Raw genomic sequence first — 25,975 nt, forward strand, 5'->3', positions numbered from 1 at the left:
TTTCAATTTCCTGTTTCTCTTACGGTAGCTTGTTTCACCTTCGAGGTTTTTGGTTTTTTTTTTACATCTTTAAATCTATCAATTTTAGCTGCTTTTATTTGTATTTTTATGTTGCTTTAATGTGTGATGTACAGACTGGACAGGACTTGTTACAATGACAATAAAGACATTATTCTGCTCTGTTCTGTTCTATTCTGCTCTGTTCTGTTCTATTCTGTTCTGTTCTATTCTGTTCTGTTCTACTCTATTCTGTTCTGTTCTGTTGTGTTGTATTCTCTTCTATTCTATTCTATTCTGTTGTATTCTGTTCTATTCTATTCTGTTCTATTCTGTTGTATTCTATTCTGTTCTGTTCTATTATATCTATTCTGTTCTATTCTATTCTATTCTATTCTGTTGTATTCTATCTATTCTGTTCTGTTCTACTCTATTCTATTCTGTTCTATTCTATTCTGTTGTATTCTATCTGTTCTGTTCTATTCCATTCTGTTCTATTCCATTCTGTTCTATTCCATTCTATTCTATTGTATTCTATTCTGTTCTGGTCTATTCTATTCTTTTCTGTTCTACTCTATTCTGTTGAATTCTGTTCTATTCTATTCTGTTCTGTTCTATTCCAATCTTTTCTATTCCATTCTATTCTGTTGTATTCTATTCTGTTCTGTTCTATTATATCTGTTCTGTTCTACTCTATTCTATTCTGTTCTGTTCTACTCTATTCTATTCTGTTCTATTCTCTTCTGTTCTATTCTATCTATTCTGTTCTGTTCTACTCTATTCTATTCTGTTCTATTCTATTCTGTTGTATTCTATCTGTTCTGTTCTATTCCATTCTGTTCTATTCCATTCTATTCTATTGTATTCTATTCTGTTCTGGTCTATTCTATTCTTTTCTGTTCTACTCTATTCTGTTGAATTCTGTTCTATTCTATTCTGTTCTGTTCTATTCCAATCTTTTCTATTCCATTCTATTCTGTTGTATTCTGTTCTGTTCTGGTCTATTCTATTCTTTTCTGTTCTCTTCTATTCTGTTGTATTCTATTATATTCTGTTCTTTTCTATTCTGTTGCATTCTGTTGTTTTCTATTCTATTCTGTTCTATTCTATCAAAGTGAACCCATCTGTACATTAAATCCCTACCGTCATCATCGTACTACTCTGTATCTGGATCAGAAATTGTGGCAAAAAATAAGCTACAGTTTATCAAATCAAGATGTTTCCATTGTAAAAAAAAAAAAAAGAAAAAAAAAGAAAAAAAAAATTCACGCTGACTGTTGCTTCTGGCATCAGTCTCAGCAGGGATCCTAAATGCAGCAGCATCAGCTCTCAGTAGTAGTATCCAGTAGACCTTGGTCTCCCCCCAACCCCCCTCCCCCTTGTTGCTGTCTCTCTTTTGTTTTTCCATCTGAATCTGCACTCTGAATTTTCCTCGCAGCTACAAAGTGGGACCACATCATCCGCCCCACTGTGAGAAACACAACTACCACGCCCTGAATCTCCTTTTTGAATTTCCTCACTTTAATGTGAGGGCAAAAGCGAAAAATGTAAATGTCAACAGTTGTGTTTTCACTTCTGACCGCGGAAATTCATGGAAACGATACATTTTAAAAGATAAGATAAGCCCCTTGTTGTTTTCCAGGCTAATTTCTTTTACTCGTCTTTATGCAGAACACTAATAAAAACAACAACATTCAACCGGAAACTTTCAAGCTGCTCTAATCATTTTTTTTTAATACTATTCATAAACCGAGTGATGACTTAAGAGTGTTTGATTACCGCCCAACTCTGCTGAGCTTGATTCTGCTTCTGCATCTGACAGACCGAAGCATTTAAACCACATGTCCCAAAAAAATTACAATCGGACTTTCTGCAATGACAGCTTTAAAAATAGTGAATCAAAATGCAATTTCAGGGCATGAAACAATAACTTAGTACCTACCTGTGCTTGCGCTAGGAAAATGAAAGATACAGCCACTGTGGCTACATTAGTAGAAATGAGTGTAGCCACAAAAAGCCACAGCCAGTCTGGGTCCCTGCAGTGGGGTGTGTAGCGGACTGCAGTGACAAGCATAGCACCCCCAGGAAATTTTGGGAAAAATGAAGTCTTTTTCCTGCATTCTGGTGCATTTTGAGCTTAAAAATCTGTTCAATCTGGCTTCAGTTTCATACAAAAACATCATAAAAAAATTAACTTAAGTCAACATTTTCATCTAAACTATTTTTATTTCTAATCTAATGTTTAACAAAACAATAAATGATAGACCTATAAATACAATTATTCTGACCACTGATGTTCGTGAGATTCAATATGAGATTCAATATGAGATTCAATATAAAATAAATTTACCAGTGGAATGAGCGTTTCTCAATTAATCCACCAGGGGGCGCCGCTCTTAATTAATCATACTGGACAAATACCACAAAGAAGAGTAAAGTTTTTTGAGAAGAAGAAAGTCAGTAATAACAAACATGGACACAACACTACTGTGATACTAATATTGCAGTGTTTTCGCTGGTAAAGTTTGAAAGTGAAGCTTCAGCAGGTAGAGAACAGAGAAATGAGCCAGAAGTTTTGTTTTCACTTCCGCTGGTGGCGGTCCGCACCGCTCCACACCGCTGATGGTATTCTCCATCTGTGTACGCATCCGCCAGCACCTGGAAAACGGATGGAATGTACGCAGAGGACGGACAGAATGCTCCGTCCGTATCCGTCTGTGTCTGTAACGTTACTTGTAGTCAGCGTTACTTTTATCACCGTCATTTATTTTGAAAAATCTCCACACTGCTGACATTACTCTTCCACAGCGAACCTGCTGCACTTAACTGTGAATGTCACACAGCCAGAAGTGGTAAAATTCCTTCGCCACTGTGGCTACACGGGTTGAAAACAACTTCGCCAACCAGGAAAATGCATCGCCAATGGCAATGTGGCGACAGGCTAGCACAAGCCTAGCCTCCATCTTGCAGAAAACCCCATTTGATTTGCTTCAGTGGTCACAGACAAATGTGGATCTTTGGAAAGCATTTCAGAAGTCCCTTCCCTCCAAGTTTTGTAAGGAGACGTGTTGTTCATTTTGTTCACGCCGTACAAATATGAAGTTGTTCATTGTGTTCTCACACAAAAATATAAAAGTAACAAGGAGATTTATGTGCAATATTATACAATATTTACATTTACATTAAATCATCATAATGTAGTGCTGTTTTTTTTGTTTGTTTGGTTTTCATTTGAGCAATTAAATTATGGGCCAAATGTGTTGTAATGCAAGCGCTATTGAACATGTACAGAGTAAAGTATTACTGAAAATTGATTAGTAATGCCTTACGCTACTGTGTTACAGCAAAAAATAATCTGTTACTGTAATGCATTCCTTTTGGAATACATTACTCCCAACACTGTATATCAGCATCAGTGTTCTGGTCAATCATCTTATTTCCAGAAACTGTAATAACCAATAGCTTGGTTTACTGGTTCCTGACTCTGTTCCCATGCTCCCATTATAACATAATGGATTCACATGGAGATTAATTTCAATGGGGTTCCATATATGTTTCTATTTCCGTAAATCCCACAGAAAATAAATGAGAAAATGGCAGAAAATTTGGGTCATTTCATTTCGTATGCAGGAGGAATTGTAAGGCCAATTTAATGAAAAAATGACATGTTCAGCTTATTTACTTTTCAGCTTTCACACAAACACACAAAGCTGCTGTATATATTACATATACTGGGTGTGCCGACAGGTCAAAACACCCATTTGACATTCAGAACTGATTCTCCACCTACAATTTTCTGTGTCACAGGCTGGTTTTATGATAAAGCCACAGGGAATTTAAAAAAAGCACCTGCGGGTTATATCGCTGACTTTACCACTCGGTCTTGCTGTTGTGACTTCCACTATTTCCTCCTCCTGCTGTGTTTTTGTCTGACCCACTGAGTTTATATGACCCTTAAAATGTTTTGTGGTACCTTTGCCCCCCCTCCTTCCCCCCTCCCCCCCCTTCCAATTCTCTTACAGTCCCGTCACCCTCATCAGCATGTGTCCGGAGCAGTATGAGTGAGTATCTACGCCACCAGAAACATCTCCAGACTGGAATGCCTTTAAAGCCACACCCCCCCTTTTACTCCCCTCTCTCCTCACTCACCTTCCTCAGCCCCCTCCCCTCAGCTTTATGTCACATTTTTTGGTTTTTATCCTCAAACTTCTTGGGATCGTGTTGGAAATAAGCACCTTCACTTTAACACGTCACGCCTCGGATTTTGTTTTGTTTGTGATCTAAAAGCACATCCCATAATAGACCAGAGCCATTACTGCCCTGCATGTTGCCCTGCCTGCCTGCCTGCCTCACCCGCTGCATCCTCACCATCTTCTCTAAAGCATCCACCTAGCGTTCAGTTGCTCATCCCAGCGGCGGCTGTCAGAAACCATCCGGCAGTTCCGTAGATCATCCCCGCTCTCCTATTTCTCTTTCTAGGATCATCAGATTTGTTTTCTAGGTGATGTTATGAAGGGCCATTACGGCGTGCGCCTGTGTGAGCGAGTGTGTGCATGCGCCCGTGAACCTCGCCGTGTTAATGAGGCTGTGTGGGAATGTGCCGAATCTCATTCATCTCCATTACCCCATTCATTTTCAGGCTGTCCCAGTCACCTCAGCTCTCTCATGATGACACCCATTCCAGGATAGAGCAGTATGCCAGCAGGTACGCACCGCATCCTCCAGTCAGACGCCACACACCGGACACGCTGCGTGAAGGATGCTTTTAAAGGCTGCCTATTAAACAAACACTTTATGAGCTTCTTCGCAGAACAGGAATGCCACTTTGAAAGGGCAACACTATTAAAAGGATGCAAATTTAGTATAAATGATGATGCTCAGCCAAATTAGCTTTGTACATTAATTCAGTTGCATAGTCAATGAATGGAAACCCTTCCAGGCTTTAAACGTAGTTAAATTCACATTAAAATAATACCAGATTGATTGATTTGATCTTATTATTGTTGCATGCATACAAAATTCCCCCTGAAAAGACAGCATTAATCACTAAACAAAGCCGAGCCAGTTCCGCAGCATGAATTACAACAAAAACTACACAAACAAGTGGTTCCAAACACAACAAACCCTGCCCCTCGCACCTATTGTAGCATTTTTCGACATCGATCCAGCTGATGTCATCATATCTATGCATGTGCTGATGTCAGCGTGTCAGTTGCCTCTATATATGTGCCAAGTCTGAAGTAAATTGTAACAAAATTTACATTTTTATAGACGTGAAATTTTGACCATTATAAGTAAATGGGAGAGGAAAAAAGATTTTAAAAATTCATAAAAAATTTAAACTATGACCTACTTTTTTCCAAAATGTAATTACATCTATTCTGGATCACTGGCAATCTATAAACCCAATTTGGTATAATTTCAACCAACAGTTTTGCTGCTACAGATGGGAATTTGTGCCCATTATGAGTCAATGGGAGAAGAAAAAATTTTAAAATTCATTAAAAAACTTAACTTTAACCTACTGTTCCCAAAGTGTATTCACCTCTATTCTGAATTACTGGCAATCTATAATCCAAATTTGGTATGAATTCAACCAATAGTTATGCACCTACAGACATTTGAAATTTCGGCCATTATAAGTAAATGGGAAAAAAAGATTTTAAAAATTCATTTAAAAAGAATTAATTTTGACCTACTTTCCCCAGAAAGTAATCACATCTATTCAGGGTCACTGGTAATTTATAAACCCAATTTGGTATGAATTCAACCAATAGTTTTGCTGCTACATGCATGAGTTTTTTCCCATTATAAATAAATGGGGGTAAAAAAGATTTTAAAAATTCATAAAAATTGAACTTTGACCTACTTCTCCCAAGATATAACTGCATTTATTATGGGTCACTGACAATCTATAAACCCAATTTGGTATGAATACAACCAATAGTTTTGCAGCTACAGACATTTGAAAGTAAATGGGAAAAAAAAGATTGAAAATTAATTCAACTAAATAGTTTTGCTGCTAGAGTGTTAACAAACAAACTGAACCAAAAACAATACCTCTTGCTTCCCCTTCGTGCGGGGTAATAAAACATCCTGATGTGTTTCCCATGCCTTCGAAACAAAGGCAGACACATTTAACAGTCAATCTATTCTATCATCATCAATGGACCAAAACATTTTCACATTCCAGACAGTTCATTAAATATTCTTCAGTTGTCAGACTAATGATGACGCAAAAGAAAATGGGATTCTGGGAACTCCTCATGCTTCTTGTAATTTGCATTATTCACACAACCTGTCATCCTCCTGGATGTTCTTAAATCTGACAGCCACAAGAGCCATGATATGCATTCCCGTTCTATAGAGCTGTGAGACTATAACTTGATGAATATGTAACTCGTCATGGCTGTAATCATGCCTGATCTGAATACATGTTTAGGTTTTAACAAGATGAGTCATAGTAAATTATCTTACTGTAATTGTGTTCACGCTGCATGAAAAATGATTATTGCAATTCCACTTCCTCTAAAATAGTCTGCATCTCTTTAGCAGTGCCCTATATAGAACATCATACTGTACGCAAAGTACAGTTGCAGAAAAGTTATTAGACCACCCTTGTTTTCTTCAGTTTCTTGTTCATTTTAATGCCTAGTACAACTAAAGGTACTTTTATTTGGACAAATATTATGATAACAAACACAGCTCATAATAGTTTAATTTCAGAGCTGATATCTATCCATTTTCCATGGTTTTCTTGATAATAACCAAAATCACTTCAGTTCTTATATCAGTATCTTTGGCATTGTACTGACAAAAACAGTGCTTTTAGGCATTCCATGTTTTCTTTTCTGTCTGTTTTAGTCACATGATACACACAGGAGTTAGTATATGATTGCATAACCATTGATTTTGATAACTTTTGATGGTCTAATAATTTTTTCCGCGACTATATGTGATTTACTCTAAACAGATTAACAATAAACAAATGAAAAGCTGTACTGACATATCAGTGCAGTTCAAATGTTTTAATTTATGTGTTGTAAAACCTTAGTTTCTCCAGCACGGATTCAATTACACATACTAGCAGTTTCACGAAATGATGAAACACAAAAATATTAGATTTTAGCTACAAAACAAACATGATTTGCCAATCAATTGAATTCAGTTTTATTTGTAGAGCCCAATATCCCAACAAGATCGCCTCGCAGGACTTTACAGAATTAGTTAAATATGAAAATAAACAGTCAAATAAACAGTCAGTGAAGGAAATGGATTAATGTCACGGGCATTCTTAATCCTTAGACCCTCTTTCTCGGCTAGGAAAAACTCCAAAAACCCATTAGGAAAAGAGAAGCACAGTGAAGGAGAGATCCAGGACTGATGGACATCCATTTGCATATTTTGGGAACATGCTGTATTGTGCCAAACCATTAGAGCATAATCTGCACGGGCTAAAAATAATCTTACAACGTCAATCATGTGTCTGAAGAAAAATTCGCCACTGGCGTCAGAGCATCTGACTTCTCCTCTGGCTGCGATCCATACAAAATGTTGAGTGTGTCATAAACTTGGGTCTTAACTTTTTAATAAATGCACAGTTTTGTAATTTCATAAACCCTGACTCAAGTGGGGAAAATGCTGTTGCGGCATAAGAATAACTGTCAGTATATTTTAACAGGATATACTTTTTTTATTTTGTTTGCTGTCGATGAATATACATCGAGTATAAAATAAACTTTCGAGCGCTGTATCTGCCAATTCCGCACAGTGTACACATATATTAAATGTCAAATGTCTGTCAAGTATTTGCAGTGACTGTGTCGAAAACATGCAGCCACCCACTGTTTAGACCGGCGACATTATGGATTTCCTGCAGAGATCAGAGTAGCGGAGCAGGAGATCGGCCCGATAGCTGTTTTTAGCGTCTTATTCCGAAGCGATCCCGCTGTTCGCATCAACACACGCCCTGGAGGAGTGACGCACCAGCCGCCGTTAATCACAACTTACATCAGAGGTGTCAAACTCATTTTAGTTCAGGGGGCCACATTCACCCCAATATGATCTCAAGTGGGCTGGACCAGTACAATAATACCAGTGAAAAAAGTAAAATTACATTATGATAATGTTTACATTTACAACGTTTCCTTAAAAATCTGATGAACAAAGATGAACAACTTTAAATGTCTTAAATGAAATTTTAACAATATTCTGCCTCATTTTATCATTTACACATATGCATTACAACTTACATTACAATTACAAATACACAAAACATTTAGTAACAGGCAGAATATTGGAAAAATTGCAATTACTTCTCTTAAGACGTTTCGGGTTGTTCATATTTGGTCAGGTTATTCACATTTTTTGTAAGAGGGTAGTTTGTTGATATAAACATTCTCATGTAATTGTATTTTTTTTTACACTAAAACAAAGATAAAATCTGCAGTTTTTATAATTTATAGGTTATTATAATAATATTTTACTGGTCTGACCCAATTGAGATGTAATTTTTCTGTATGTGGAACCTGAATTAAAATGATTTTTACCCCATTGATTGTTAATATCTTCAGTGTAATTTTTGCATTTCACAAATTCATCCTACGGGCCAGATTGGACCCTTTGGCGAGCCGGATTTGGCCCCCGGGCTGCATGTTTAACACCTGTGACTTACATCACCAGACTAATGTTCCTCCGCACATAGATTGAAATTCTGTCATGTTTGATTTTAAGATAAGTCTAAATATTAAAGATCCACAAATACAACGCTTCCACCAATCCCTTCTCAGGCCGCGGACGAGTCTGGGATCGGTCCCGAGCTTATCGTTCCGCGGGGGGGATACTTGTGTCAAAACAGAACCCTGTCTTGTCCTTTCACACTGAGCTATAATCATAAAGACTCCTGATGCAGCTCTGCTCTGTCTGGCCTGTAACCTTCCATTGGTCACACACCATTAACCTCTGCTCAGTGTCTCAGGCTGCAGTGTTTTATCAGCGCTGACACAGACATGAGCTCTGTGAAATAGCATTTTAGCCCAAATGCACATGCAGACACCGATACTGCTGATTAGAATGCAGCTTATGGATTTGCATGGGAAAATGTTCCCAATTAAGAGACATGACCCACAAAATTGTTAATTTAACACTCCTTCGCTCCCTCTCTCCCCCTATATTCTACTATTGTTCGCTGTCCATCCTCAAGACTAGTGTGTGACTCATGTCCAGCTGCTGCTCTATTACGGAGACGAGTAAATGAAGGCTTTGATCTGGGGAACCGGTCCTATTAATATGGCCGGTTTTTCTGAAGCTACAACCACAAAATGTGCTGTGGGTGCGTTATAACATATAGAACATACTGGGCTGGATCTACTAAAGGTTTAGAATAGAATAGAATAGAATAGAATAGAACGGAATGCCTTTATTGTCATTATACATACACTACAAATAAAAACGTAAGGATATTTCAGAGGTTTTTTTGGTCTTTTTTGTCGTTTTTGCCATTTGTAAATAAAACTATGTCTGGTCATTAAAAAATGTTTCAATTTACACACAAAAAAGTAAAAAGCGAGAAATGCAAGAATCCCAAATGAAAAAAATAGCCCAAAAATTTAAAACATCCTTAACTTTTTGTTTGTAGTATATGTACAAGGAAATTAAAAGAGACAACTCTCTTGTGGTGCGTAGTGCAAAACAATTTAAAAGAAAAAAAAAAAGTGTAAATATATATACAAAATAAAAACAAGCATGTCAACCAACCAAGAAACGCTAGAGATAAATATATATTGCACTTTCACCCTGGCTGGACACTGAGGATATATGTTAAATGTATGTCCTTATTCGCATGTATAAAAACATGTGCAAACTCATTGCACACACAAAAAAATGTACAAACTGATTTACTAACAGTGCGCACTAAGGGTTGCGTCTTTCAAAGATGCAAAATAGCGCATCTGCATCCAGTTAGAACAATGAATATGGAATATGGGGTGTTTACACACATTTGTGCATGTGCTGGGAGGAGAAAATGTACACTGGAAAAAATCAAAATCTTACCAAGTGTATTTTTCTCATTTCTAGTCAAAATATCTCATCACACTTAAAATAAGACATAATCACCTAAAGAGTAACTTTTCACTTGCTCCATTGGCAGATTTTTTTTGTTTGAATTAAACAAAAAAATCTTGAATTAAGCAAAAAAAATCTTGAATTAAGCAAAAAATTACTGAATTAAGCAAAAAAAAAAAATCTTGAATTAAGCAAAAAATTCTTGAATTAAGTAAAAAAAAAATCTCGAACAAGAAAAGCACTCAGAGAGCGCAGACCTCCGCCGAGACAGATCTGTCCCACCCCCCACCCCAATCACCACCAAAATGTTATCATTTCTTCCTTGTGCCAGTATCAACATTTCCTGAAAATTTCATGAAAATCCGTCCATAACTTTTTCAGTTATCTTGCTAACAAACAAACATGCATGCACGTAAACACACAAAGCAAAGTGATCACAATACCGCCTGGCAGAGGTAATTAAGCAAAAAAAAAACTTGAGTTAAGCAAAAAATTCTTGAATTAAGCAAAAAAAAGTTCTTGAATTAAGCAAAAAAAAAAATCTTGAATTAAGCAAAAAAAAAACTTGAGTTAAGCAAAAAATTCTTGAATTAAGCAAAAAAAAAAATCTTAAATTAAGTAAAAAAAATTATCTTGGTAAGATTTCTTGAAATAAGTTTTTCAAGATCTATTGTCTAAAAATAACTTCTTATATCTCACTGAAAAGTTACGCTTTATGTGATAATGTCTTATTTTAAGTGTGATGAGATATTTTAACTACAAATGACAAAAATACACTTAGGTAAGATTTAGACTTTTACAGTGTAAGTTCATTAAAGTATTGGTGTTGCATTGAAACCCTCATTCGTTCTCATCCATTTTCTAAACATAAACAGGCTTTAAAAGTGCTTCCATACTGGTATTTGAATTTTACGTCACTAATGGTAGTTTCTTCTTCAGGTTGGCCCAGATGGAACGCTCCAACGGATCTCTGCCCACAGACAGCAGCTCAGCCACAGGAAGCATGTAAGTCACATTTGTACAACTCCGACAACACAACGCAACTACACAACCACACATCCAATACTTCTCTACATTCTGCAGTTGTAATAGGATAAGATGAGATGAAAGTTCTTACATGGTGCTGGCTTCAAAAACATGGCCCTATTGTGGACACTTATAAATATTTTGAATCAGGTACATCAGATGGAACAGATCACTGATAATCTGAGGCTACAAAAAGAATGTAGAAGGAGGACATTGGAAAAAGTAGACCCTCTTCTTAGCTCAGTAACTTTGAAAAATGCTACCTGCTTAAACCTGCTCAATTAGGTGTAACTTATATACACATTTACACTGTGTGAGAATGCATATTTATTTCTGTACTCATTTTTTATTATTTTTCCTATGTAAGTTGCAACTCCCTGATCCTGCTGTTTGTGTTATTTATGTTTAATCGTGTTTGTAGTAAAATAAGGAAAATAAGGTAAAAAAAAAATAAAAAATAAGATAAGGTATGGTAGTCCTTTATTAGTCCCACAAGGGGAGATTCCAAATTCACAGCAACAATCGTGAAGTACAAACAAAGCACACAAGAGCGAAAAGGAGCCAAATCAAAAATAAAGACAAATCAAAAAATGCTATAAATACTATTTACAGCTGTGCAGTTTATTGCACTGTAACAAACATCTGTGTGTATGTTTCTTTATAGAGCTTCAGGAAATACACTTCGCCCATAAATTGGCAATAAAATATTTTTTTAACCTCTTTTCATGAAGCTATTGTGACAATGCAATTAGTAGTTGTTGTTGTTTTTTTTTTTTTTTTTTGACACGTTTTGTTTGTAAACATTTTAATTTTGCAAAACAAGAACAAGACAGCGAGGTCTGGGGATGACAGTTATAACATGAACATGCATACAAGATCAGTTGTTTTTAATTACCTCTGCCTGGAGGTATGGTGATCACTTTGCTTTGTGTGTTTGTTTGTTTGTTTGTGTGTTTATTTGTTTGTTTGTTTGTTTGTTAGCAACTTTACGGGAAAACTATTTCAACCATCTTTACCAGATTGTACCCACAGATAGACCTAGGCCCTGGGACGAACCCATTAAATTTTGGGCCAAGTAGGCCAAAGTTCAAGGTCACAGCAAGGTCACAAAATCAACAATTTTCCTATCTCTCATCATTGAGCAATTTTCGAAAATTCATAAAAAATTCAAAACGACTCCGATTAGCCTCCATTTGCGTCCACCCCTAGCTTATAACAATATCTTGTATCTGGCACAAAATTGTCCACATCCACTGTGGAATGTGGAGTCTGTGGACATTTCAATTTAACATTGAAAATCCCATTTACCACACATTTTTCATTGTAACTCAACAAATATTGATTGGAATTTAACCCTTTCATGCACTAATTATGTGAAATTTAGTCAAGATATTTTTCTGCAGTGTTTTTCTTCCTCTTTAGACACAAAAAAAACAAAAAAATAAAGCAATCGATTTAAAAAAAAAAAAATGTTACAAAAATTTCCACTCGGCTGGACACCATGTATTTAATTTTTGAAGCAAAGAAACATGTATTTAAAATCTAATATCAGAAAATTATATGGAAAACTATGCAATAAAAACATTTTTAATGCTGCTAATTAGATGTTTTCTCACATTTGAACATACTCTAATACCAGTTATTATTCACTGCATGGAGATAGTATGCAAAAAAAAAAAAAAAGTTAAAAAAAAAAATATACCTGTGAATTACAGTCTAATAAAAATTAGCAATTGATTTACACTAAAACATGTCACTGCAGATCAGGTTTATCAAGAACAGCAAAGTTACGGTAATGGTCTGAATGTCAGTGTATTATGGGATGGTGCATAAGTGTCCATTGTGTTGGCTGATATGGAACTAAAACAACCAAAACCCTGAATATACAAGAGAACAGCTGGAGAAGAACTGTCCACTGGAGTGACCACTGTGCATGAAAGGGTTAATATAATTTGACATACACATGACTGGTACCAAGCTTCAACTTTTTCTCCTGTATGGAACAACCTTGAAACTGTGTAATTTAAAAAGAAATCGTCGATCCACACATGCACATTATTCGGCGTGCTTGGCGGAGGTTTGCGTTCTCTGAACACTTGTTAGTACTGTCACCGTTTGTAGAGATGGTCCATTTTCTCCAGTGCCTTTTTCCCAGCTGCTCCTGGAGCCGCAGTCTGAAAATCATGCATTCCATCATTCTGTTTTCTATAATTGAAATGAAAAGGCCCATTGTGGGTGGTTCCTTCTGTAGCCAACATTTAATGCGACTAATTCTTGATAAGTAAAGTGTAACTGGGATCAGTACGTGATCAATACACTTAGTCAAAGGTGATTGCTGATGTGTAGAAAGAGGAATGTGTCTGAAAACAAAATTATTCCAACCTTAGATGAAGAAAAGAAGATCAGTTTGCATGTTTCTTGTTCATATTTGTTCCTTGTTCAGTCATACCAACCACAGCAACACCAGTGTGTCTTCTTTCGGCTCCGTTAGAGCAGCAGATGAGTGGAATGAGTTGAAAAGGACAAAGAGTTGTGGTTTTGTTTGACAGGGCGGACAGGACTGGAGACGAAATGTAATGGATGAGAGTGTCAACAATAAGACACCAGAGTGATCGTTTTCAGGATCTGTAACAGCAGCCGGTTATCTTTGATCAAAAGAGACGAGGACAAAAAGGGAAAAGCAGATGAGAACAGGTGCTGAAGTTCCCGTTTGTGTGTTTGTGTGCGTGTGTGTAGTCGTCGAGTGTGTGTCGACTGCAGGCCATTCTAGCTGAAGGACGTATTAGTGACTTTTTCCAACTGAGAGATCCTAATCAGGGGAATGAGCTCTTGAGGTTTCAAACGTCCTCTGAGTTCGAGCGTGTTAAAACAGAAACACACACACAACCACACACTTGTCAGTGTTGTTTTTGTGTCTTTTGGAGTGAGTTGCTTTTCATTTTGTCTCATCACCCTGATAAGACTCTTGTAGATTTCCCAGATCGCACATCATCGTCATCGTAAATTTGAAAATTAGCAACGTCTGGAATGGATTTGTGCAGGAAAATGTTGGAGATACAGAGACAGCATGGAGGATTTTTTTTTTTTTTTTAAACCCATAAAGTCCCAGTGCCCTGAGCTCAAGTCCTTGGCCTTACCACCCCAAAAACAAAAGTCAATTAATGTATATTATAGAAATCTAGAAAACTGCAGTGAAGATAACAATAATGATAATAAGAAAAAAGGAAGATTTGTGTCTAGTCTTTGGAAGACACTAGTCGCTTTTCCATTGACCCTCAAATTGTGCGAATATAACTTGCACATAAAAATTTGCCTAATGGAAAAAAATGACATTCTCGCCAACCCAATCATTTTTTAATTTAGTACAGGATAGAGAGGTAACGGTCATTCTAGATTCAAAACATATTTACATTCGTCGCCATGTTTATGGGATGACTTCTCACTTCATCTCATGATAATAAATAAACAAAATATCACATTTGTGATTTAATGAAAGAACCGACATTGCACACTTCTGTTTTTTTGACATTTAGTAAATATCGGTAAAATTTTGCGTATATGTCCAATGGAAAAGCGACTACTGAAAAGGTCTCTGGTGAGCAAATTCCTCCCCCCTGGTGGATTATCTGTGTATTGCTTATATCTAATTATATTCATCAGGTTTTTCAAGAAAAAAAACACCACACTGATCATGTAGAGGGCTTCAAAACTCATGTTTCAAATGTGATATGTTTGGTTTTATAGTGTTAATTCCCTTGGATTTGTTTTTCTACACTTCTCGAAGAACAACAAACACCTGAAAATCTAATCTTTTCATCTGAAAATATAGTTTTTTAAGAAAACTTCACCAACTTTATTGGCTATCTTAAACATTAGTCTCTTTTAAAACCAAGGACCATCACACAAAGCAGCCAATGTAGTTGAATTCAGGTCTACATGCACTTTGGATTGTATTTGTGATTTAGTGGAAAAACCGATATTGCACACTTCTGTTTTTTCGACATTTATAAACATCGGTAAAATTTAGCATTTATGTCCAATGGAAAAGCGACTATTGTTTTGTTGAGTGAAAAACAAAAAATAGCAATAAAAACAATGGGAAAAAAAAAGAAAAAGGAAGAGAAAGAGGGGAGACTGTCACTAATACTGTATATGAGATTATTGATTTTGCTGGGGTTTTTTTTCTTTTTTTTCCCTTAAGCTTCTTTTTATACTATTATTTAAATCCCTTTACTGATTTCTCGCTTTTGTATACTCACATCTTTTGACCCTTGTACTTATTATTAGACTGTCAATTTTGTTTGCATTCCTTCTTCTGTCTCCACCTGAATATGCTCAACCCGTATAAAATAATCATAAATAATCCCACATATACACACACACACACACAACTGCACCTGTAAATAGCCCTCTGTATGCGCCTGTCTTTGTTTTGCTTAATGTCTATGTTTTGTTTGTTTGTATGTTTGTGTTACCCCATCACAATATTTGTCTAGCACTAAAACAAAAAAAAAAGACCCAGTGCTACTTTTGTGGCACTTCCCAACTTAATTTTTTCTCTAATTAACCACCATTTAACATTTAACTTCTCTATTATCTTCTCTATTTTGCATTTTTTTCAGTAAAAACCTGATATTTCCCTATATTAAATTTACTGATCACGTACTTTAATCATCATGCTGAGATTATTGGCATCCCACTGACGGACCTGAGCTCCCTTTGGAAGAAACAGGTGGTCCAGAAAGCTCGTCAGGTCATGAGTCGACCTGATCATGCCCTGGTTCAAGAATTTTGTTTTAATGCCCTCAGGAATGCGCTACCTCGCTCCACCGAAGACAACAAACAGATACGCCTGCTCTTTTATTCCCTCTGCCATCAGGCTTCTTAAATCTGTTGATGGTCAAACATTGTGACCACAATATGTATCTGCTGCTCATCTTTGTATTTTTTTATTTATTTATTTATTCTGGTCCCTGATGGTCCATGCACTTGACCTATGCTGAGCTTGTTCCTGCATTTCAATTGCACTGAAAGGCTGTCCATGTTATCTTGTTTTGTTTGTGTATGTGTGTAGAATCCTGTGTATCATTCATTCTTTTCATATTCGATTGAGAATCCACTATCAGAAAATGAAAAAATGACTCATTTAACCTGACTGAATTAACTTTCTTAAGTGAATACAGGGTGGGGAAGCAAAATTTACAATATTTTGAGGCAGGGATTGAAAGACAGTGTATGACCAATTAGTTTATTGAAAGTCATGAGAATTTATTTGCCACAAGAAAATTGACATCATAGAAAATGTTTTTATTCTATGTGTCCTCCTTCTTTCTCAATAACTGCCTTCACACGCTTCCTGAAACTTGCGCAAGTGTTCCTCAAATATTGGGGTGACAACTTCTCCCATTCTTCTTTAATAGTATCTTCCAGACTTTCTCGTAATAGTTTTGCTCATAGTCATTCTCTTCTTTCCATTATAAACAGTCTTTATGGACACTCCAAGTATTTTTGAAATCTCCTTTGGTGTGACAAGTGCATTCAGCAAATCACACACTCTTTGACGTTTGCTTTCCTGATTACTCATATGGGCAAAAGTTTCTGAAAAGGTATGGATAATAGTGTTAGGTATGATTATGACATCAATATATGTTTGGTTTCAAAACAATTGACGTAGTGCCTGCTGAGAAAAAACAACTAAATGTTCATTGTAAATTTTGCTTCCCCACCCTGTTATCACCATCTATAGTAATATTATCATCTGTATTTTGCATTTTTTTCAGTGAAAATCATTTATTTCTCTATATTTAATTCACTGATCATGTAGATGTTCATAGAAGCTCAGAGTAAATTCAAAGGTTATTAAAAACTGAAGAAGTGACTTTTTCAGCAAAGATTATCATTAACTGATATAAAAACAAGTGTGCCCATCCACTGTCATTGATCAAACTCCTACCTATTGTTTACCTGTTGCTAGGTAACCCACTTCAATGTTGATTCTATGATTCTGGGCATAGCAATGTGATTGGCCATTGGGAGGCCATTATATTCCAAAATTACTAATATTTCCTAAAATATCGGTCCTATTGACTTGTCGTTTTCGCTAGTCTCTTCCTTGACCAAAAATGCATAAGTACGACAAACTGCAGCAGTCAGCTCTTTCTGGATTTTGTGTGATGCCCGAGACACACGGAGTCCACTTCCCTTTCATAATATAGGATGGACAAAAGTATTGGGACATGTTGAATTCAGGTGTTTTTTTTCTAATAGAGGTCTGGGATACAAAACAATAGTAACAAATCTCATAATGTAGTTTTATAGTGCGATAAATATCATTGCATTGGTTAGTTTTGTTTAAATTGTTATCTTTGCATCCAAAATGCCTCAGAAATGGTTTTTACTTTCTCTCAACATTGATTTAATTTTTTTTATCCATGACCCATAATTTTTTTCTCTATATTTGACCTTTATTATTTGATTTACTACCATGTATTATAACATCTTCCTCTTTATTTTGTGTTTTTTCAGTGAGAATAATGTATTTCCCTATATTTAATTCACAGATCATGCAGATGTTCATAAAAGCTCAGATTAAATTTGAGGGTTATTATGGCAAAAACTGAGAAAACTGAAGAAAAAGTGACTTTTTCAGGAAAGATATTAACTGAACATGAACCAAGTGTCTCTCTCCACTGTCATTGATCCAACTCCACTGGTTTTACTGATGAATCAATGTTGTAGAAGATGACGGTGTTTCCATGTTCACTTACAGAGCCTCTGAACGTCCAAATGGGTCATATCTAATGACCATGAAAAGATGACAAACTACATTTTACACCAATTATTTACATGTATTGATAGAATTAATGGATCAACAGTTCTTAAACATTTTAAATCAGTAGATGCTTTTGGTCGCTGGTGGACATTTGGGTCTTTATGGGTTAAACTCAGCAGCAGTTTCAAGCAGCACTGATAAAAAAAAAAAAAATCGACTTTCTGTCACTGGTGCTCTTATAGAAATTTTGAAAAGCGAGCACCTGGAGATTCTTCTTTCTCTTACAGAAAAGGAGATAAGTTTTGGATTTCTAAGAAAAGAACCTACATACAGAGGGAAATTAGAGCTCAGCGGTGGAAATGCATGGGGGGGGAGCAGTGAAGCCTTTAAGGATGATGAGTGAAGATGAATCCTGTTGAAAGCTGCATCTCCTGCTGCTGTGGATGCATGGTGTGGGCCACTGTTCCCACTCTTCACCTTCATCTGACCCTGCTGCAGAATATAGGAGGTGTACAACTGAAGCTTCATTTCTCCACTTTTGCTGCTTTTCAACTGATCAATAGAAAGACGGAACAATACAGAGGCAAAAAAAAAAAAAAAAAAGAAAGAAAAGTGCCAGTGAGTGGGGAGAAGATGGGAACAGTGGTGGATTTATTTTCCTCTCAGAGCTTTTGTAATTTGGGACAAACACATTATCCCCACTCCTCCTCGCTGTTTTGTGCTTTGTTCTCAGACTATTTTTCTTTTTTTTTCTTTTTTTTTTCTTTTAAGAGAACAAGCTATTATCTTTGCCAGCTCTGCACCACCACTCACACTCACATTCAGAAAAGTGTTGGCCACTAATGAGCTGAGGAAGATGATGGTTTCATGAAGGCTAATGAGTTTAACAGCAGAGAGAAAAAATAACACCCACCCAATTTTAGTGCTTCCAGTCTGCTCTCACTCACGTTTGCATCATTTCTGTAAGATTTTTTTTTTTTATCTATTTATTTATTTTTATAGTTTTATTTTTTTCCATTTGGAGAAATACTTTACAACAGACATCCGAACACATCTGTATACCGTATCTGAAAAATCAACAATGGTAAAACATGAAATTCAACATAAACATGTATATAAGTTCTCTGTTTAGAGAAAAAACACAAAAAAAACAAAACAAAAAAAAAAACATCTGATGTAAGTCTTCCCCATTTTTTTGATATACTTAATTTTATTTTTTTATATACACTACAAACAAAAAGTTAAGAATATTTTACATTTTTGGGGTATTTTTTTTCAGTTGGGATTCTTGCACAGCACTTTTTACTCTTTTGTGTGTAAACTGAATTGAAACAGTTTTTTTTTAATGACCAGACATAGTTTTATTTACAAATGGCAAAAATGACCAAAAAAATTACCAAAAAAAAATTAAATATCCTTAACTTTTTGTTTGTAGTGTATATATTTTTTTAAACATACCTTAGAACAAAATAGATGTTTCCCTTATTTTCATTATTCTTATTCCAAAAACCACACAAGTTTCAGCTTCAGTACATTCAAGCAGTTCAATTATAACTTGTCATTTCCAGTTAAGTTAAATCTGGCCTCAATGAGGTGATATATACAATCCATTTCAACCACATTTCCATAAATTTAGGAATGAATGAATTTATTTGGGTTTTTACATCAATCATTGCACTCAGTTCATTAATCATAGGGTCTGTCCATGCTATCTGCATTACATTTTGGTGTCCCCGTTACGCGGTAACATGTTGACAAAATACATGTTACCACGTTACGGGGACACCAAAATGTAATGCAGATAGCACGGACAAACCCCATAATAAACAGAAGCAAAAGAAGCAAAAGCTTTTTTTTTTTTGCCTATCCTTTTCACCTAATACACTGCTTACATCAACTTAAATGTGTACAGCATGGAGCATTCACACCATAATAAAAAAAAAAATCAACAACAAAAACATATCTACCATCTCAATTCAATATTTCTAAATAATTTTAAACTTAAGGCTAGGGATGTAAACGACTAATCGACTATCGATTAATTGTCGATGAGAATTTGCTCGATGAAATTATTAATTGTCGGTTAATTGCCTTTGTCCACCTGTCCACACCTGTCCGAAGGCTGCCAGTTTGTCCGCACTGCAATGCCGCGGCTGGGATAGCCAGCCATCGAACCGGATCATGGCGCTGATGAGTTAGAATGGCTTTAGGGACATGGTGGAGCCAAACACAGACCGACCGGTCAGTTTGTAGGAGCAGTGCACCCCCGACTAAATACACGCACAAATGCAGGGTCGGTGTCAGATCGGAGCCTTTTCCCTGGAGGTTGGTGTAGTCCACAGTCAGTGAGACTGGGGCGGCCATGGCTCAGTTGGTAGAGCAGGTCGTTCAGTAACTGAAGGGTTGGCGGTTCGAATCCCGCTCTGTCCATGCGCTGTTGTGTCCTTGGGCAAGACACTTCACCCCCCTTGCCTCCAGTGCTGCTACTCACACTGGTGTATGAATGTGTGTGAATGTTTGGTGGTCGTCGGAGGGGCTGTAGGCGCAGATTGGCAGCCACGCTTCCGTCAGTCTGCCCCAGGGCAGCTGTGGATACAGATGTAGTTTACCACCACCAGAGGGAGGATGTGAGAGCGAATGAATAATGGATCCACTGTGTGCGCTTTGAGTATGCGTTCACAGAAAAGCGCTATATAAATCTAATCCATTATTATTATTATTCCACAGTTGGTGAGACAGAAGTTGAAAACATCCTCCTGGCTCCTGCAGTCACCCCGGTGGACACAGGGAAAAAAAAAAAAGGGGGGGGGGTTATTATACATACATATAATATATAATAGTCCAAGACAAACATCCTGCCCCCTAAAATTAAAGTTTGCGAAGCTTCAGGAGGTAGGGAAAAGATAAATGAGCAAGAAGTTTCACTTCTGCGGGGGCACGGACTGCACTGCCCTGTACCCCCATAGTATCAGAAGTAGGACGGAAAGTGACGCACGCATACGCACGGTTACCATCCTGAGGTATGTGTCCGAAGAACATAGTCTTACTCTCGAAGGGTATTTTGCATTTAAAGATAACTATTTCTGTAAGATTTGCAAAAAAAAAAGGCTATCCTGTCACAGAACACAGAAGATATACGATCCAAAGAAAACAAAAGCCTAAACCATAAACAATAACTTGGACTGGATGCTAGTACAAGTCTTTGACAAGATGTTTTTTTACTCACTTTATCAGCATAACACACAATATAGCACCTGTCTGCATTATGACACTTTCAACTTTAAGAAGAAAACAAACACTATTGTCCAAGCTCATATTTTATACCGTGTATATCTCATGTACAGTTTTATAAAGCGTCGGACAGCTACTTTTGTCTGCTACTGTGCATAAAATGAATAAGACTTAATAGGGAGCGTTCAGATCAGAAAATTCAACATGAATTGTAATATTTTGCCGTTTTAATGTCACTGCTAATTGGGAAGAAACATTAAAAACATCCAGCTTGTCTAGCGGATTAGCATTGGCAGCTTTGTAAAGAATAATGAACATATTTAAAAGGAGTCTCCACATTTAGGCTCTTCGTCTTGACTAAAAGCTAAATAAAGCTTCAATACTTTAAAGAAAACTGTCATTCATCTTTATAGCAGCTTAAGTTATACACTTATCGTAGCGCAAAGGAACTTTTCTTCTTTTTCTCCAAGTCTGTCCCATGAATGTGATAACACTGACTTAAAGGAGTGATATTTAGCTTTTTTAAATGGGATTATGCATTTTAAAACATTTCCCTGTGGTCTACATAAACTGTAAATGCTATGTTTGGGTCTGAATTCTTCATTATTTCAACTCCACAGGTCCATCTTCAACACTATTTTTGGGTAATGACACCAGACAGGTTGTTATGAGCGCTGGCCCTTTAAATGCACATGACCCCACCCCCTCCAGGTTGTTCACTGTGCTGCTCTGTCCTGTTCAGCCGCTTGAGTTTATTAATACAACCAACAACTGAACATTTTAGGTAATCGGCTCGAAGTTTGGACATATTTTCAGTTTGTACTACAACCGCTGCTGCTGGTAAACAATTATGTCGTACTCGGAGAAATGTTCATCCGAAGTGTTGACCGTATACGTGCAAATGTCATGACGTAACTAGTAGACCCTGACCGACGGGCCACGGACCACCATCCACCCCACTCTGACAAGGATGCCCCCCCCCCCCCCCCACGATAATCATGGAGTGCTACCCCCTGCTCCGAAGATGGACGCCTCCCCCCCCCACCCCCATGAGCTATTCACCCCCGTCCGTGCATTTCCTGTGTGTTAACACTGTATATTAATTGTCGCTTACATTTTAAAAAATGATTTACCAAACAGTTTTTATTTCACTACTTGTAAAATATAGACTCACATCTTTTCCCAAAATTCTGCTCTCCCCATCTTAAAAACTATCACGTCTACCACCTGTGGTTCCATGGGTCACATACTACCGTACTTTCCGGGCTATAAAGTGCACCGGAATATGAGCCACACCTGACTATAAACCGCGGCTGACTTTAAGCGGCACCGGACTATAAGCCGCAGGTGTCCACATTGTAACGAGATATTTACACAGAAAGATGGTAAACAGAAAGATTATTTAAGTATTTATTTCCATACCTTAACTGCTTTTTTCTAAACAGTGCCTGTAAAACGGCAGGAACATGGCTGGTTCAAAAACCCAGAAAAGTCGTTGATCTGTATCTTCATCTTCCTTCTGCTCATTAAACCACTACAGTCGTCTTCTTCAGTGTTGGAGTTGAACAGCCTCAAATTCTCCGTCACACTCCTTCTCAGTCTCTCCTCCGTTGTTGCTCAATGGCACTTCCGTGCTACAGCTCTGTTTCCTTCTTAGACAGATGCATCGATTACTTTTAACTTAAAAGCTGCAAAATATGCATTTCTTTGTGTGTTTTCCATGATGAGGGTTTGTGCATGACATGCAAAATGACTGTTAAAAGTTAAGATTAAAACTTCTCCTCTCCGCATCACCTCTTCCACCTGTCTGTCTCACTTTTGCGCTTCCTGCTAGAGCGCCCCCAGGTGGCTGTTAGCCCGTATAAATCTATACTCGAGCTGCATCGCTGTATAAGCCCCGGGGTTCAAAACGAGAAAAAAGTAGCGGCTTATAGTCCGGAAAGTACGGTGGTCTAATAGAAGACTATTATGCAGTGTTGTAAAGTTGTGTCAATTACCTGTGTGAGATAAACAAATACTTATACAACTGTTGATCCACATGTCCACCATTATCTAATATAAGACTATTATACCCTGTGTGTATCAATGTTCTTATTCAATATGTTGATTATCGGCTGATATATGGGATATCTGCTTTTTTTTAGGCACCAATATCGGCATCGGCATTGGTTCCAAAAATCCCATATCAGTCGTGCTCTTGTAACTAGTTGTAAACTTAACAAATTAAGAAGGAATTGAAACAGGTTGTAGAAATCCACTCGATTTTTGCCAGAATTAATATAAAGATAACTTTGCAGCACCTGGAGGGTTCAAATTCAAACTTTATGAACTATTAGGGTCCAAATACACAAATAAATGAACCAAAGACTAATAAAAGTGGATTTAACTAAATATGACCCTTTTAAATGTTATTACGCTGATATAAAGTGTCATTCACATCGTTGTGAATCAAGTGTGGGATGTTTTCAAAAGGCACAAAGCAGCTAATAACCCTGTATTTATACCACGGAATGTCCATCAAGCACAACTTAAAGGAACAAAGTAACATTGAAATCTCATTATAAAATAATAATGTTTCTTTACAGAAAACCAGCCCAGTCAGCCGTTCTCATTTCTAAACCTTCATAAAGCTGTGCATTGTGCGGTCACATTGTTCAGCTGCAAAATGAGCCTCACTTCCTCTCCTTTGGTTTAAAGTGGTTCATTGTCTTTTAAGCTTTATTCTCTCGTTTCGCCTCCAGTTGATTTCACCAACATCTGTGCACACACAAGGTGTCTTATTGGCAGTGTGTGTCAGTTTATGAAAACAAGCATAGTGGAACATGGATGACTGAGTTTGCCAATTACATGCATGTTTGGGTTCTGGCGTGTATTTTCAGATCATTCAAAGGCTGCAAACACTGATTCGGACTCGCTTCCAGCTGTGCAGAGATATCAGTAATTACTGTGTGTGTGGGTGTGTGTGTGTGTGAGAGAGAGAGAGAAAGTGTTTTTATCTCTTGATGATGTGTGTGTGGCTTCAGCGCCTCCATCATCCCTGTCCTGCACTGCTTTTATCTCAAAGGGAATCCTTAACCCGTAAAGACCCAGTGCTACTGTTCTGACTGTAATGAAATGAATTTTTTTCTAGATTTAACCTTCCTTCAGTGAATAATTATCATTTATAGTAATATTATCATCTGTATTTTGTGTTTTTTTTCAGTGGAAATCAGGTATTTTCCTATATTTCACTGACTGATCTTATAGATGTTCATAGAAGTTCAGAGTGAATTCAAAGGTTATTCAATCAGAAATAGAGAAAACTGAAGAAAAAGTGACTTTTTCAGCAAAGATTATCATTAACTAAACATAAACCCAGTGTGTCCATCCACTGTCATTGATCCAACTCCATGGGTTTTACTGGTGAATCAATGTTGTAGAAGATGACAGTGTTTCCACGGTAACTACGGAGCTTCTGAACATCCAAATGGGTCATATCTGATGACCATGAAAAGATGACAAACTGTATTTTACACTAATTATTTACATGTATTGATAGGATTAGTGGATCAACAGGTATTAAACATTTATATCAGTAGGTGCTTTTGGTCAGTGGTGGCTGCTTGGGTCTTAATTTGGTTAATTAGGAAGTGGGTGCTTCTATGAAACTGGTCCCTAAAAACAGGACATGGGGGCTAAAAATTCAAACCAGATGTAGACTAATGTTATGAAGCAAGTTTGGGTCTATTTTAAAAATAAATACTTACTGAGATAAAAGAGAAACTATTTTTCAGATAAAACACATTTTTATATTATTTTTTTATACACAAATCTGCATGTAACATGGTAAAAAGGACACAAAAATTTTGTGCTCCTATTTTTTCGAATATCTTTTTATTCTGTCGCAGGTACATTTTGGGAATTGAACTAAATATGCAAGGCAGAGTGTTTCACAAAAATGACCGCTGTTGCAAAGTCACTCACAATTTCTCTGTTTAAATGGGCAGGTTCTGCATGTAACGCAAGTGGACCCGATGTGTTACATACGAAACCTGGAATGAGACTGAGATTCATGAAAAACCCACATGTCTGGAAAAGAAAAACCCCTACGATGAACAAATTTAACACTGTCTTTATTTGTAGCGGTATATAAGACGATTTGCAGACATGTTTTTCAGATTTAATGCACTGACACCTAAGTAGCTTTTCCTGTCCCAATTTTGGTCCTATTTTTGGCCCCAATATTGGATTAAAAAGTCATTATTTTTGGGATGGCTCAGAGCAAGAGTAATTTTTTTTTTTTCTATTTATCTGAGGTCATCATTAGGTACATCCTGGGGGGAAATATGTCTAAATTTCTCTTTTATTATTGGCTCTAAAAAGCTGGTACAAAAATGAACCCAGTTTCATAGAAGCACCCAAGTCCGTGTTGCCTGTTTCCTCGGACCTCCAGTCACCGAACAGCAAGACATCCCACTTCCCTCTTGTTTTTTTTTTTTACTTTTTTGTCTGGTTATCTCTTGGATTCCAGTCTTTTCCCCAGTGCCGTCAATATTTCACGTCTTTCATATTCATTCATTCATGTCCCTCTTCCTTTAATTTCTTTTAACCCTGCTTTCATCATACTCTCCTTCTCCTCGTCCTTTCACCATGTTAGTTATAGTCTAATCATGTTTTACCTTTGGGCCCAGACAGCCTTCAGATCAAACGCCTAAACACAAAGGTAAACTAATACATGCCTTTAATGCCTAACATCCAAAACAATGCATTTCCTCTTGTCGTCTTCCAGCTTTAAAAAAAAAAAAAACGACTCACTTTCCTTCTGTTTCTCCTTCATCATCCCTCTTTGTCTTTTCATACCGGCTGATAATATTCTTCTTGAAAGGATCTGATCTCCTGGCTTTG

The 25,975-nt window shown here is 36.9% G+C and overlaps 1 protein-coding gene across 6 annotated transcripts in view; it reads left to right on the forward strand.

Moving 5' to 3' along the window:
- Positions 1-25,975, forward strand: part of utrn (utrophin) — a 397,580-nt gene that overhangs the window by 342,339 nt on the left and 29,266 nt on the right. For 4 of the 6 annotated variants that reach the window (XM_030127978.1, XM_030127981.1, XM_030127977.1 and 1 more), the window contains 3 exons: positions 4,020-4,058; positions 4,637-4,702; positions 11,002-11,067. In XM_030127978.1, coding sequence (XP_029983838.1) covers positions 4,020-4,058; positions 4,637-4,702; positions 11,002-11,067 — 171 coding nt within the window. The remainder of the gene's footprint in view (positions 1-4,019; positions 4,059-4,636; positions 4,703-11,001; positions 11,068-25,975) is intronic. The other 2 variants (XM_030127979.1, XM_030127982.1) reach the window with 2 other exon arrangements.

This window comes from Sphaeramia orbicularis, chromosome 24 (genome assembly GCF_902148855.1).
Source record: "Sphaeramia orbicularis chromosome 24, fSphaOr1.1, whole genome shotgun sequence".
Lineage (NCBI taxonomy): Eukaryota > Metazoa > Chordata > Actinopteri > Kurtiformes > Apogonidae > Sphaeramia > Sphaeramia orbicularis.